General features: G+C 46.3%; 1 protein-coding gene across 1 annotated transcript; it reads left to right on the top strand.

The window, feature by feature from the left end:
- The first annotated feature begins 1609 nt into the window (after positions 1-1609).
- Positions 1610-12126, top strand: FGF4 (fibroblast growth factor 4). The gene is made up of 3 exons (XM_066610110.1): positions 1610-1919; positions 6251-6354; positions 11950-12126. The coding sequence occupies exons 1-3, from the start codon at positions 1610-1612 to the stop codon at positions 12124-12126; spliced, it is 591 nt and encodes a 196-aa protein (XP_066466207.1).
- Positions 12127-14446: the final 2320 nt, after the last annotated feature.

Here is a 14446-nt window from a genome sequence, read left to right on the forward strand (position 1 = left end):
CAAGTTACACCAACCGCAAGCCTTCCTGACACTTCACGATGCCAGATTTTCCGGAATATGGTGTCTTGGAAGCAGTGGCGTAGCTAGAGGGGGTGCAAAGCACTAAGTTTTGCAGGGAGCCTCACAGCAGCGTGCAAGCCCCCCCCCCCCTTGGAGCCATTCCAGGCTCTGGGAGCAAAACAGAGGCTTTCGTTGTACACTGTAGTGAGGATCCCTGCAAAACTTAGTGCTTTGCTGCTTGGAAGTGCAGTTCAGTGGAATCCACACGATTTACTTCCAAGGTGATGTGTTTGGGATCGTGCTGCCAGAAAAGTGTGTGTGTCCTTGTCCATGGGCAGAAAAGTGACTCCAAGGAGCATATATGTACATATGTAACCAGAGACCAGCTATTCCATGGGGCTTGTTGGCCTGATACTTGAAGAAGCCTCTGTGTAACACAAAACGATCAGATACCAGAAGTATGGTGGAGATACCATTCCATCCATGTGATCGCTGGAGAATTCTGTTGCCTTTCCCTCTTCGCCTCTCTGGAAGGCATTGTGCTTTCTCAGGGTGCCATTTCAACCCAAGGGTGGTCTGTCTCTCCCCCCCCCCCGCACTTGAAAGGTCCCCTTGAGACTTTTTGCAGCGCCCTTCTAGTTAAGCACTGCAGCTCTTTTGCTTTATGACTTTTTTTGGCAAGAATTTTCATTCTTTACAAACATTTCCTAAACCTCCTATGCAACAATTGTTTTGGCCTGCCAGGAGGGGCTGTGTGTGTTCTCTCTGTCTGTCCTCTGTGTATTGTGTGCCTGTGTCTGTCTGTCCCTCTCTCTCACTCTGTGTGTGTGTATGTGTGTGTTTCTCTCTCTCGGTGGGTGGGTGTCTGCCCCCCCCTTCTAGAGCATGTTCCTTGGACAGCCAAAGCTGAAATTCCACAGATTTCCACAAAGTCAGACATTGTTGGGAGAAGGGGGAAGGGGGGGAATAGGCGTGTTGTTGGGCATTCTTTGACTTGTGGGTCCTGTGTGAGCAGCATTTGTGGCAAGTCCTTAGAAAGCAGCAGAGAACGATCCGGAGGAGAGTGGCACATGTTGAACTCCAGAGGTGGCCGCGTGGAAGGCTGGTTTGCCGAGCGGAGCTTCTTGGCGTCTTAAGTGGCCTCACATTCCGCAAGGGAAAGCCAGCCAATGCCCCCCTCCTTCGCCCTCTGCTCAGACCCAGCTGGGAGCGGTGGATCATCTCGGGGTGATCACTTCGAGTTGCCTCCTGCGCCTTGACTGTTGCTGCGCTGCCGCGGAGGCCTCCAGCAGTGGGTGGTGATGTAATAGGTGCACCCAAGGCACATGGATATATAAGGACCGCGGTTTGGGGGGCGACGGGCCATGGCTGAGCGGCGAGAGGAGCAGATCCCCTCTGGAAGTGAGATCAAGTGCAGAAGCTGCTCGGGCTGAGTGGATCCCCCTGCGCCCCCGCCCGCCCGCAGGATTCCTGCTCCATGCAACCTGACCAGAGTGTCTCCAGTTCCTCGGGGGCCTGACCTGCGGCTCCCTCTCTCCCCCCGTCCGAAGGGGTATTTTTAGAGCGCTCGCCTGCCGGGGAGCCACGTGCGCTGCCCCAGCCGCTCGGGATGCGCGGCCCCTCTTCTCCGGCCTGCTGGCCAGTGCTGCTGCTGGCACTGCTGTCGCCCTGGCTGGCGGGGCGCTGCCCGCCCGCCTTCGCCCAGCCGCTCAACGACACCCTGGAGTGGCGCTGGGAGACTCTCTTCTCGCGCTCCATGAGCCGCCTGCCCGGCGAGAGGAGGGAGCCCAGCCGCGACGGAGACTATCTGCTGGGCATCAAGAGGCTGCGGCGCCTCTACTGCAACGTGGGCATCGGGTTTCACATCCAGGTCTTGCCCGACGGCCGCATCAACGGCGTCCACAACGAGAATCGCTACAGTAAGTGGCTTCTCCTCGCCTGGACACCTGGGCAGGTCCAGGCGCTTCAGCGGAGCTCCTTCCAGGGCGAGCCTCCCCCCCTCCTGGGAGGGGGTCCGTCCCTGGGGTGGCCAGTCAGCCCTTCTTTCTAGCTCACATGTGGGGAGGTGGCCCCCATGAGCAGGTGGGGCAGAGACTCTTCTGGGCTCCTGGCTGGCTGGAACCCGCGGAAGAGAAGAGCAGGCAGTGGCGTAGCTAGAGGGGGTGCAAAGCACCAAGTTTTGCAGGGAGCGTGCAAGGGGTCCCTCCCCCTCCTCTTCGGAGCCATTCCAGGCGGTGGGAGCATAACTTGAGGTGAGGCTCCCTGCAAGACTTCGTGCTTTGCACCCCGCCTGGCAGAGTGGAACAGAGTCTCTTCTGGGCTCCTGACGGCTCGCTGGGACCCACCGCAGAGAAGAGCAGGCAGTGGTGTAGCTAGAAGGGGGGTGCAAAGCACCAAGTTTTGCAGGGAGCCTCACCGCAGCCTCTCCCCCTCCCCGTCGGAGCCATTCCAGGCGGGGGGAGCCCCCCCCGCCTGGAATGGCTCCGAAGGGGGGACCCCTTGCACGCTGTGGGGAGGCTCCTTGCAAAACTTGGTGCTTTGCACCCCCTCTGGCTGCGCCACTGAGAGCAGGTTGTGTGACCTAATCCTTCAGTCCCGATCTGGAACACATTTTCCAAGAGGGTTCCACCCATCCTTCCCTTGCTCCTCACACTCAGCTACAGGTGGGGAGCGGCAGGTTCCCATTGCAACTCGCCCCGACGCACTCCGGACAGGCATCCTGGAGCCCCTCTCGAAGAAGAAGAGCAGGTTACTCAGGGCTTCCATTTACACAAGCCCCAGTCAGTGAAACGAAAGGCCGTTCCCACATTCAGGGTTCCTTCCCTAGCAAGCCCGTAGGTGTAGCCCTATGAAACGTGTGGGTGGGTCGTCAGGTGAGAGATGAGGTGCGCATTATTGGACTGTGGGGTATACCTTCAGCCCAGCGCACATAGAAAAGCGCATCACAGTTGATGGGACACACATTGGCTTCTGGCAAAACTGATCTCACTCTGGCTCGAACGTGGTGCAAAATCCATGATGATCAAGTCAAAGGTACCCATTTTCGAGGAAAAGGTTGCTCCTCCTCATAGTTGCAGGGCAAATGTTTTTAAAATACCCCATGCAAAGTGCCACTGTGGAGACCCTGGTTTTGTATTCTCCCCAGTCCAGCATGTGCTCAGTGCTGCCCCAGAGCGAAGCCACAGTCTTAAAAAGTAGCATTCCAAAATCCTGTTTGGGGGCACTTGAGTTGCCTTAGATATTGCTTGTGGAGTTCAGTGCCAGCAAATGCACTCCCTTATTCCCCCCTTCACCCACCTCTGAGTTCAAGATTTGGTTACAGAGAAAGAGAAGTCACACCATCATCACTGGGTGCCTGTCCTCTTCCAGCAGTTGATGCATGCTACTCAAAGTGATACTTTTTCTGTAAACTTAAAAAAAAAAAAAATCAGGTGTTTTCCTCTTCAACACCTGGATGCTCCCAGAGTTGCTTATAGCAGTCACTACTAACTTGCCCCTCATGTAAACCCATGGGGTTTACAAACAGTTAAGCTGGGATTCCACTCTGCCAAGAAGTTAGGACAGTCCACCAGAAAAAGCATCTGTTAGTGACTTAACCCCATGGCCCTGTGGCTCTAATTCTAACTACCCTCCAACTGAAACAATAGGACTGGGGAGGAGGGTTAGAGACAGCACCATGACAAATGTGTCATGTGCCCCTGAAACATTGTTGCTTATTTTAACCAAGACAATGTGGGGGATCACTCTTCACCATTTTTTTTTAAACAGAACACCCTGCCTTAAAAACCATCTCTGCTTTCCTGAAGTGGGTGACATCGAGTCACTTACAGCCCAAGCCTAGGCATATCTACTCAGAAGTAAGTCCAAGTCAGTGACTCAGGATTGCAATTTCAATTAATGTTGTTTTAAAGTACTGAGTGGACCTGACTATAGCTTTTTTGGGCAGGGGGAACAAAAGACTGTGGAACCCAGAGCCCAGTCCTGTGCCTGTCAACTCAGAAGTAAGCCCCATCATAGTCAATGGATCTTATTCTTAGGAAAGTGTGGATAGGATTGCAGCCTTAGATAGAAATACAGGGGTTGAGGACTAAGTAGATGTGATCATTCAACAGCAAACTGAATGAGGACCAGTGTTCACATTACAGCTGCTATATAGAGCCACCTTAAATCACTCCATCTGCAGCTATCAATGCTAAGGAGCTGATGTGGATTAGGTGCTTTGATCCAGGTCAACATAACTCTTTTTCAGATATCTGGCTAGCATGGAGAAACTCCATGGTGGTGAATGCACTGTGTGTGGTGGGCCATACTGAATCACTGTGGGGGTACTAAGTAGGGAAAGCCCCCTTCCCCCACAGAGAGCATGAATTGGTCAAGGTGGCAGCAGGGAAAGATTTGGGGTTGCAGGCTCAGCACCCAAAGAGTGGCTACTAATCTGCCAGCATTGTGCAGTGATTAGAATGTCAGACCAGATCCCTGCTTAGACATGAAGCTCAATGGGTGACCTTGGGCCAATCATGCACTCTCAGTCTACCCTATCACAGGACTATTGTGGGAAAAGAGAGGAGGAAAGAGCCCAGTATGCCACCCTCAGCACCATGGAGGAAGAATAGAATAAAAACACAATAATTAAATAACAAAAGACAATACTTGGCAAAGACTGATTGTATCACTGGCCTGCCTGCAGCCACCCCCCCTTCCAGATGTTTCTAGATACTCTTCAGGTGCTGGACTTGCATCATGCAATTCCTGCCTCCACTGTGACCAAGCAACATGCTCCAGTAAGAGCAAGGACTTCATGGGCCACCCTGGTGGCGCACATACTGGTAGTTATCAGGTGGTGCATTCAGCTCTTCACACACAATACTAGGGGAGAAAGACAGCTCTTTTACTCTATAAGAGAAGTTGAAAAAGGTTTGGAATTATGCTGGAGCTAAGTACCTTGAAGATTCTAGTCCAATATCATTTTCTTATAAGAGTGAATTCTAGGATATGCTGCAGAGTGAAAAACTTCCTGCCATTTCTTGGATCATCTAACTCCTGAATAGCTCTGTCTATTACCTTAGGAACAGAGCTGGACCAAGACCTCCTGGCATCAGAGGCAGTGTGTCAAATGCTGCCGCCCTGGTGATGCACCAGTCTTTGATTCTCCCACTCTCTGGATTGGAAAAAGGGGGGGGGGTGAAGCAGATGAGGAAGTATGGAGGAGAGGAAAAGTGGTTGGAATCACTCTAGCCCACCAATCTCCATCCCTCCACACTTTCTCTTCTGCTCCATCTTCCAGGCTGTGTAGCTGATGGGGGTCACAGGACCCCAGGTAGCACTCTTCCAGAGGCAGTAATGCTGCCCCCACTGCAACTGCCTGGGGTCGTCTTCCCCTTGCTCATCCCTGTGCCCCCCTGAACACAACTGGAGCTGTGCTCTGGTCATATCCGCAGGGTGTTCTGAGGTCCGAGGAGACCATGCACTGCTTCCCTGGGCCTCAGAAGGCCTTCTAAAGACATAAAAACATCATTTCCAGTTTTTTCCCCAAAAACTGGAAGTCATGCTCTAAGACAGCCATTTTCAACCACTGTGCCGTGGCACACTGGTGTGCCACGAATGGTCCCCAGGTGTGCTGCGAGAATTTGGGAGAGAGTCTTTTATTAGCAGGACCAATGGGGGATGTGAGCCCCCATCGACAGCATGGTGTGCCTTGTCAGTTGTTAAAAAACTGATGGTGTACCTTGACCATTTTATGTCTTGTCAGTTGCTGTGAGATGAAAAAGGTTGAAAATCACTGCTCTAAGGGCTTCCCCTAAAGGCCTCAGTTGCTTTTGGAGAGGGCAGGCGGGGGGGGGGCAAGTGAGAGGGCAGCCCTGGAAGGTGTGTCCTGAGGCTACACCAATGCATCTTCCTTTTCTAATTCAGAGTGTGGGAGGAGCAAAGCCCTGCACAGCCTCCTCCTTTTCCAATGCAGAAAGTGGGAGAAGCAGTGAAGGCTAGAGTGTGAATGACTGTGGGAGTCACCCTGTAATCTACTGCCTGAGAGGACTGTCTCAGACAGCCTCATTGGATGGACCAGTTCTGATCAGGAATTGCATCTTAAGGTTCTGTGTTGGAGTAAGTGTTGTATTGGTGTGGTCCTATTGACTTCACTAGCTCTGCACCAGAAGGGGTATGGAAAACCTTTGTCGTGTATTTTAAGAGCTTGTGATTTGACATAATAGATATGCACCTATTCTTCTGATGCATTATTTTTCTTTTATAGGTTTGCTTGAAATTTCTCCAGTGGAAAGAGGAGTGGTGAGCCTCTTTGGTGTTAAAAGTGGACTCTTTTTAGCCATGAATAGTAAAGGCAAACTCTATGGATCTGTAAGTAGCAATTAACTATGGAACTCTTTTTAATTAAGTGCACTTGTGTTTTGATATAAACTGGGAGAGCTCTTGCATTTGATCCCAGCTTTGGTACCCTCTCAAGACATAACAAGGAAATCATTCTCCATATTAGCTTTCCTTACTACAAAAACATGCCCAGAAGGCAGCTATCTGATGATCTTGAATTTGTGATGTAGTGTAGCCCCAGAAGTGTCCCCTCCAGAAAGAAAGTTCCTTTCCCACTGGGACAACTCCACACACAGCAAGAAATCACATGTAGACTTCAAGAGACAGTCACAAAGATGTTATTGGTGCACCAGATGCCCACAAAGATGGTCATTCCCTAGTTGGGCAAGTCAAACTACAAAAAGTTTCAAGAAAATGATACAAGCACTTATGCACATTTTTTTCAAGATACTTGAATATCCTCAAAATTAGAATATTCTCAAACTTCATGACAGACAAAAATAAAGTAGGTCTCCTAAAAGTTCAAAGTATCCACAAACAGAGGAGGTAATACTCTTCTCAAACAATTCCCCCCAGGTTGATCAAGTGTGGAGAGGGGGAGAAGGACTGCACCACTGGCTCCATCCCTGATACCAATGTACTTGCTGCCTGTGCCCTCCAGTATCCGTGCATCTGGCTTTCTTGAGAAAAGGGCTGTACTTGCATATTACCTGCAAGCAGGAACTCTGGAGTTTCAATGGTTACCTATAACCATGTTCCACTAAACTCAATGGGGCTTACTTCTGTGTAGGCATGTATAGGATTGTTCTGTGACATAGCACACCAGTAACTGATACCTAATAGCTGAACAATCATTGACCATGAACAATCAATTCAGACATCTATCATCAAATCTCTTTTTAGAAAGAATTCATTAAAAAACACACACACACTTTAATTTTTAACATTCTGAATCTTGAGAACAAATAATCCAAGGCATTTCATTTTTTGAAGCCTACTTGGTTACTAAAAATAATGCAAGTCTTGTTTATGGTCATTTCCAGCTGTCCTTCTGTTGTGGCCTCTCTGTTTGTATAAGCGAGTGTTGGCAGAGCTTTCAGTCCAATGAGTCTGGAAGGAGATAGCTTTCACACTGACTTGCCCAAACAGAAGAATGGAAAACCCTAGGGGGCCAAGGCCTAAATGCTTTCCTTGTACAAATTAGGTACTGTAACTCTGGATTGATACTTTTTGGGATTATAATTGAGTGCAAGGCTTTCTCTTATTTCCTGTGGCTACACTGATTTGCTTTCAGTAACCAGTATGCTTTCTGAGTTGTTTGCATTTATTTTATTCTTTTTATGGTTGACCAAAGGCTGGATTCACGGCTGGCTCATGACTCAAACAATGATATTTGCATCAAGCAACAGATTGCGGGGGGTGGCAGTGGGCAGATGCCCACTGCCTTCCTTCAGATTGCCACTGATGAAGCCAGCCCCCTTACCTCACTCCTTCCTTTTCACAGGTGCTGTAAATAAAGCAGGAAATGTGGGGCATGCTGGGTTCTGCGCTCTCTGCCTTTTTTTTTTTTTTTAAATGGACCCGCATGGGGCAAGGTGAGAGGGCCCAGGCCCTGAGGATCAGAATGCAGCAATTTGGCCCTCTTACCTCATTCCTTCCTGTGTAGGGTCCTTTAAACAAAGCATAAAGTATCCAGTGCATTTCCTGCTTTGTATAAAAAGCGATGCAGAGAAAAGAGTGAAGGGGCGTGTGGGTTTGAGGAGCTGTAGCGGTGGTGGCAACAGCAGTGAGAAAGGTAGCACTACTGGGCTGCCTCAGGCACCCAATAGTTTTAACCAATCCTGGCCAGATCCTTTGCTCCCTAACTCAAAAAACATAAACACCCTACAGGATCAGAGCAAAAGTGCAATTAGTCCTCCATTCCGCTCCTCATTGTGGCCAACCAGATGCCTCTGGATGCCCGTAACTAGGGGACGAAAACAATGACACTTCCCCTGTTGCCCTGTACCAAGTAGTATTTATTTGAACCTTTGTACCTGAAGGTAGCATATAGCCATGATTACCAGAACCTTGTGAGAAACTTGTCCTGCATGAACTTGCCTAATTTCCTTTTAGAATCATTGAAGCTTCTAAATCTTCAGTGGCAGAATCTTACATGTCAGTGCATTTCATAAAAGACCATAAGAAACACAATATTATTTAGTAATGTGTTTTGTTTTCAGTTGAAGGAAGAAGTGTATATAGCCTGTGCATAGTGTATACTGTAGCTTGAAGTTCTGATTCACAAGCTTCTTGCATTCAACAAGTATCAAGTGTCCGCATATGTTTTCTTTGGATTCCTCTGTAAAATGAATTCAAAATCTGACACAAATGCACAGAACTGTAAATAGAGGTGCTTGAAAATGGTTTTATTTATTTGCCTCAGAAGTATGCCCACTGGGTTCAGTAAGACTTGGGATGTAGTCCTATCTTACTCACACAAAACACCTCTAACGATAGGATCTGATTCTGCACCTTTGAGGTCAAAGAAGGATTCAAATAGCATCAGGCAATGATGCCCAAGCTTTTCTTGTAATGTTTTCCCCAAGCCAAAATAGTTAACTATAGAGTGACTTCTGATTGTGGAACAAGCAGATCCTTGTGTGTCTGCAAAACAATGTATATATATGAAAGACAGATTGCTGACTTTACTACTTGATTTAGCAATCAAGACTATGAGGTGTGTGTGTGTGTGTGTGCGTGCGTGTGTGTTACTGATGAACTTATTGTGAAGGATCCAAGCTGAGGAGCTGCCTGCCATTGGCCAAGAATCACACACCCCAAGGTGTGGGTCAAAATAAAAATAATGTACCAGACTCCAGAAGGTCCTCTTGGCACCTCTGCCAGCTACCAGCAGTACTGTATCTAAAGAAGCATTTTTGTAATAAATGTGCTATTGTGATCATTAACCGGTTGTTTGCCATCAGTTGCCCTCAGTTAGTATTGCTGTCCAATGCAGAAAACCAATCAGATAATGCACTCCATACATAGTTTTCACCTATTTGTGTTATTCAGTCTTTGTGTCTTTATGGGCTGTCTCTAGTAGACAGATATACTGTGCCATGCTTCTCCAGCACTGGGTATGCTATATTTTATATCTGGGGCAAACCATTTTCCCTCCCCACTGTCCCTTGACACCATTGACGGGGTTGCTATGTGGAATATGGAGATGCAGGTGTCATGGACACCTGTTGGATGTTACCTGTGATGTGAATGATGATGAGCAACACAATCCTTCCTTATGACATCTGGTAACTTTTCAAAGTTTTTCCAAATTCAGTTGGATGTTTCTTCTGTGCCATTTCAGCCTGCTAGGCAGCACTCATGCACAGAAAATACTGGGCAGGCTCTCCCACTCTTCCTACAGCAATGCTGCATCATTTTCTACAGCCCAATCCTATGATTGGCACCTAGCATTGTGGCAGCACAGCATGACTGATGGCATGGCAAAACACAATGCCATGTAGTGCATGACTGAGCCACTGCCAGAAATGGCAAGTGGCACCAGCCACACAGCAGTGGCCTATCTGGGGCTCCTGGCATATCAGCGACAGGTAGGCTGAGGTAGGGGAGCAGGAGGGAATGGGAGGTCTGGGGGTGTAACTAGGTGGAGAGGGGGAGGAGGCAGGAGCAGGGAGGACGCAGGAAGGTGTGGATCCAGCAGAAATGGTGCATGCCAGATCATATCCCCCTCTATTTTAAACCTCCCCTCTCCTTTCTCTCCTCATAAGCCACCAAAAGAGGTGGCATATGTCCAAGAAGATACATTGGAAATAGGGTGGCCTAAATGCAAAATCATTTTATTTACCTCCTGCAAGTTATTTGAACCTCCCCACCCCAATGATAAGATGCCATGCATGCCTTTTTGATGCAGACACATCCGTACTGGTGGTGGGGATAGGACTGGGGCCTTATTTTATTAGGTTTATCTTCATTTCTTTGAGTAGCTTCAGTTCTTTGAAAACTGGGAGTTCTTTCTCACTTTGCTGCTGGAGTGCATGTCTCCTTTGATTTTATTTTTTTTAAGCAATCAAACAACAGTATTGCTATTCCAGCTCGCCACCTGTCTCCCCAGTCTATCATGTGAAATCATTCAGTAACTACAGTAGAGCAGGGGTGTGCATTTTCAGATCATCTGAGTGAAATCTTCCCTTGAGATGATGATTTGTCCAAAGCAAAAACATTTTTCTCTTCTTCAAATCGTCCTTAGCGTACCATAAATATTTCGTCCTCCTCCTTCATTTGTAGAGGTGTTTGTTTCCAGTGAGTAAGAGAGGTTTACAGCCCAACTCTTTCTGAACATGCTGGGCTTACTTCTGAGTAGAATAAATAACACTGTTTTCAAACGCCTCTAAAGGTATAAAATACCTCAATAATTTCCATGCTTGGAAACATTCTAGAGCTGTTTGCAGCTGTTAAGCGTAAGAAAAGAATTCCCCTACAGATGAATTCCCCTACAGAATTCCCCTACCGGCACTCTTAAACAGGCACTTTTGGGATTTTAGTGTAAGATTTTGTTTTTAATCTGCAAGATGGAATATGCATAAATTGCTGAGATGAACTTACAGTCTGATCTGGCTGCCTGAACATTTGGCAAGTGGATTCTGGTGAAAGGCTTCGTGTCGAGGTCTCAACCAGTTGACGCCAGAGTTATTCAGCCTGAATGTAGCTCACACGTAGAAGACAGCTGTGGGTGATTGCAGCACATGCAGTCAGATGAAGATATGGCTGAAGGTGCTAGAAAGAACTTTATTGTGTCACCAGTGCAAAGAACCCACGAGAATCTCATCTTGCAACTCTGCACCAAGGCTATAGGTAGCCCTGCACCTGAGCGTGCCCAGTTTCTTACTCCCCATGGTGGTTCACCTGCACAACTAGATGAGCAAGAAGCATTTCTAGGGAAGGAAAAAAGCACAATATTGCACTGGACTCTCATGCTAGCATTATATAGGAGAGGTGGTGCTCTTGGCTGTGGCCAACAGGCTGGTAAGGAGCCAAGTGAGCATAGAGTGTTGTCATTCTCCTGCAGAGTGAGGGAAGCTCTGAGAAAGAAAAGATTGGGGCCAGTGTGCATTTTCCTTGTGTTGCTTCAAACCTTTCCATGAAGTGAGAGGTCATGTTCTTGGCACTGCCCACCTTTCATCAGTTAAGAGAACCCGCTACCAGACTCTTGCCTAGGAAGCCTCCAAATCTCAAATCCGGATCTGCAATATTACACATTTCTATGTGTGGAATGCTGCACTACCCATGCTCAGCTTGAATCTCCTCACATCTGTTGTGTGGATGAACAGGGGTCCCAGGCAGGCTGCACCCAGCCAGGCTGAGTTTGAATGAAAATGTCAAAGACATGTGAAAGCCTCTATGGGGGAATGCCCTTAGAGTGCCCTATGGTTTCTGATGATGGTCATTGTCTTGAGAGTTGTTTGAAGCATCTGTTGATACACTTGAAAAGAGAATGGGAAAGAAGTTAATTGCTAAAGGTGCATAAGTCCAGCGCATCAGTCCTGTTTGCAAAAGCTTTTTCTGCACCTAATTTGTATAACTTCCTCCCTTTTTTCCTTTCTCCCCCCCCCATTCTCATTTCAGAACCATTTCAACGATGAGTGTAAATTCAAAGAGATCCTGCTACCAAATAACTACAACGCTTATGAGTCCCAGATCTACCCAGGGATGTACATAGCCCTGAGCAAAAACGGAAGAACAAAGAAAGGCAACAAAGTCTCTCCCACCATGACAGTGACACATTTTCTTCCAAGGATTTGAAAGCAGTCCCTTCAGACCTACCTCAGGAAAGGGGGAAAAGGCAAGGCCCAGCTGGAGAGCAGGAGGGGGAATTTATGGTGCACTTTTCTTTGAGAGTTTTATGCAAGAGTAGATGTAAGATATTTAAATTATTTAAGTCTGTATATATTGCCAGAAAGTTATTTATAGTTCTGATTTTTTTTTTAATTCCTAAAAAAGAAAAACCCGGCATAAAACAAAACTTCCAACCTAAGCTATTCATTGTACAATGCATCAGTAGAGGACTTTTGCATTGTGGTTTATTTAACATTTTTTTTTGTAAGTTATCACAGGTGTGCTGCTATTATGTTTTTTTTTTAAAGTGAAATCCGGTTCCTATATTTACAATGTTTTGCACTGTTTTGTGTGTTGTACACTGTTTGTTAGCCGTCATGAAATTGTTCTCTTTTTTTTTTTTTTGTAAAGAAACTAATGATAACTGCCAGATAAGGTCTTAGTTTTTGAAAATGTACTGAGCAAAATCTTCCTTAGTTCCAATGCCAGTTTATAGCACCACACAATGTCTGACCTCCTTTTGTGCAGCATTGCTATTTCATTGAAACGGTATCAGTTTACTTCTGGTACAGAAAGTGCAGTGTCGAAGTACCACCCTGCAAAGCTGTTTTTAGAACTGCTACTGCTGAACTCTGAACTTTCCTGCAGTCAAATCTCTTTGGAGCCCCTAGGACTCGATCCACCAAGCAACTGCATCCTCCCTGGGAACAACTGGAGGTTGCACAGCCCCAGTGCTTGGTGAATTGTATCCTTATCAGACACTTTTAAATCTCTACAATATATCCCCAAGATTATGATGATTATAGTTATTTTAACGTTTGTATTAAGACAATACTTTTTTAAACTTAAAAATACTTTCTCTGGCCTAGACAGTGTGTATTCTTTCCCTTTTCTCACACTGTCACACAGATTGTTACAATGAATTAGTGACATTTGAGCTCAGTAATGAAAAATATCTTCCTTTCAAATGTGATAACACTGTTTTGTTTTTTTCCCCCCCAAAATGCATTGTTCTGGCAATGTCTGAATAACTTGTCCTCAGAAATTATCTTTGGGCACAGTCCTAACCAGGTCTACTCAGAAGTCCTATTTTGTTCAGTGGTGCTTACTCTCAGAAAAGTGTGGTTAGGATTACAGCCTTCCTCACTCTTTTAAAAAATATATATTTTTAAGGACAGTCACATTCTAGACATAGCTACATGACTGAAAGTCTTCTATTTACTAATTTATTTTTGTTTATTTTAATGCAATATTTGGAAGGAGAAAAAAATGCTGCTGTCTTCAAGGCTGCAATCCACAACCCAGAGTTTCCGTGGTGAGCCAGAACACACAATTGCAAAAGACATTGACTTGGTGCTTCTGGTAGTTGTGCATGCGATGAAGTGATCTTCTGAATGATTTCGCAGACGTCAACCACCAGAGATATGTGGATCCCTAGCTGAAAATGGGCCTTCTGGTAGTGTGTCCTGGCAATGTTATTCCAGCAATCACTCATCACCAGCACAACTTATTAACATGAGCCCAATTCACCTACTTTCTGGCATGTCCAAATGGTGGTGAACATGGGACCTTAATTGTTGCAGTGTTGTGAGAATGTGTTGCCAGTGATCCCGAGCTCCTCCTTGGCATTCAAATTCCTAGGGTTTTTATTTTTTTCTGGACAAGCTGCAAAAGTTTAAAATCAACTTAATTTATTGTTCAAAAGTACACCTACTCTTTAAGCAGTTCTGTCTGACTTTCATAGAATTACTGTGATGTAAATGGCTTATGGATTGCAGCCTTCACATTTCATTCCCTGACATAAAATTGATTCATGTCTACCTCACTCATTCTTAAAGCCAGTTTTTAAAAAATAAAATCTGCATGGAAGGTGCATACATTTTCCCCCTGTTCATTCAGTGTTATAATTCCAGTGTGGGAGGGGGCACCCCAAATCCCTATCTTTTTTCCCCATATGTAGCCAAAAGTATTCCAGATAGCGTTGGTTGCATCCAATTTGAGCCTTGTCACGTTTGTGCTATCTTTACCCAGTGATTTACTTTTAGTAAGGATAATCATGGTGAAAGTATTTGCAGGCAGCTGTCAGGCTGCAGCACTATATGGTCATCCAGTAACCCTATATTTTTCTTTATATATTTTGTGAATGTAAACCATGTCTTTAAAGCAAAGAATGAAGAGGCAGGTTTAAGAATGATGGTGGGGGGCAGAGAAGGCGAGAAAAGAGGGAAGTCTGAAACTTCAACTAAGCTTTGCGTTTAAAAGCAAAAACTCTGAAAGCAAAATACAA

The sequence above is a fragment of the Tiliqua scincoides genome, chromosome 1 (genome assembly GCF_035046505.1).
Source record: "Tiliqua scincoides isolate rTilSci1 chromosome 1, rTilSci1.hap2, whole genome shotgun sequence".
Lineage (NCBI taxonomy): Eukaryota > Metazoa > Chordata > Lepidosauria > Squamata > Scincidae > Tiliqua > Tiliqua scincoides.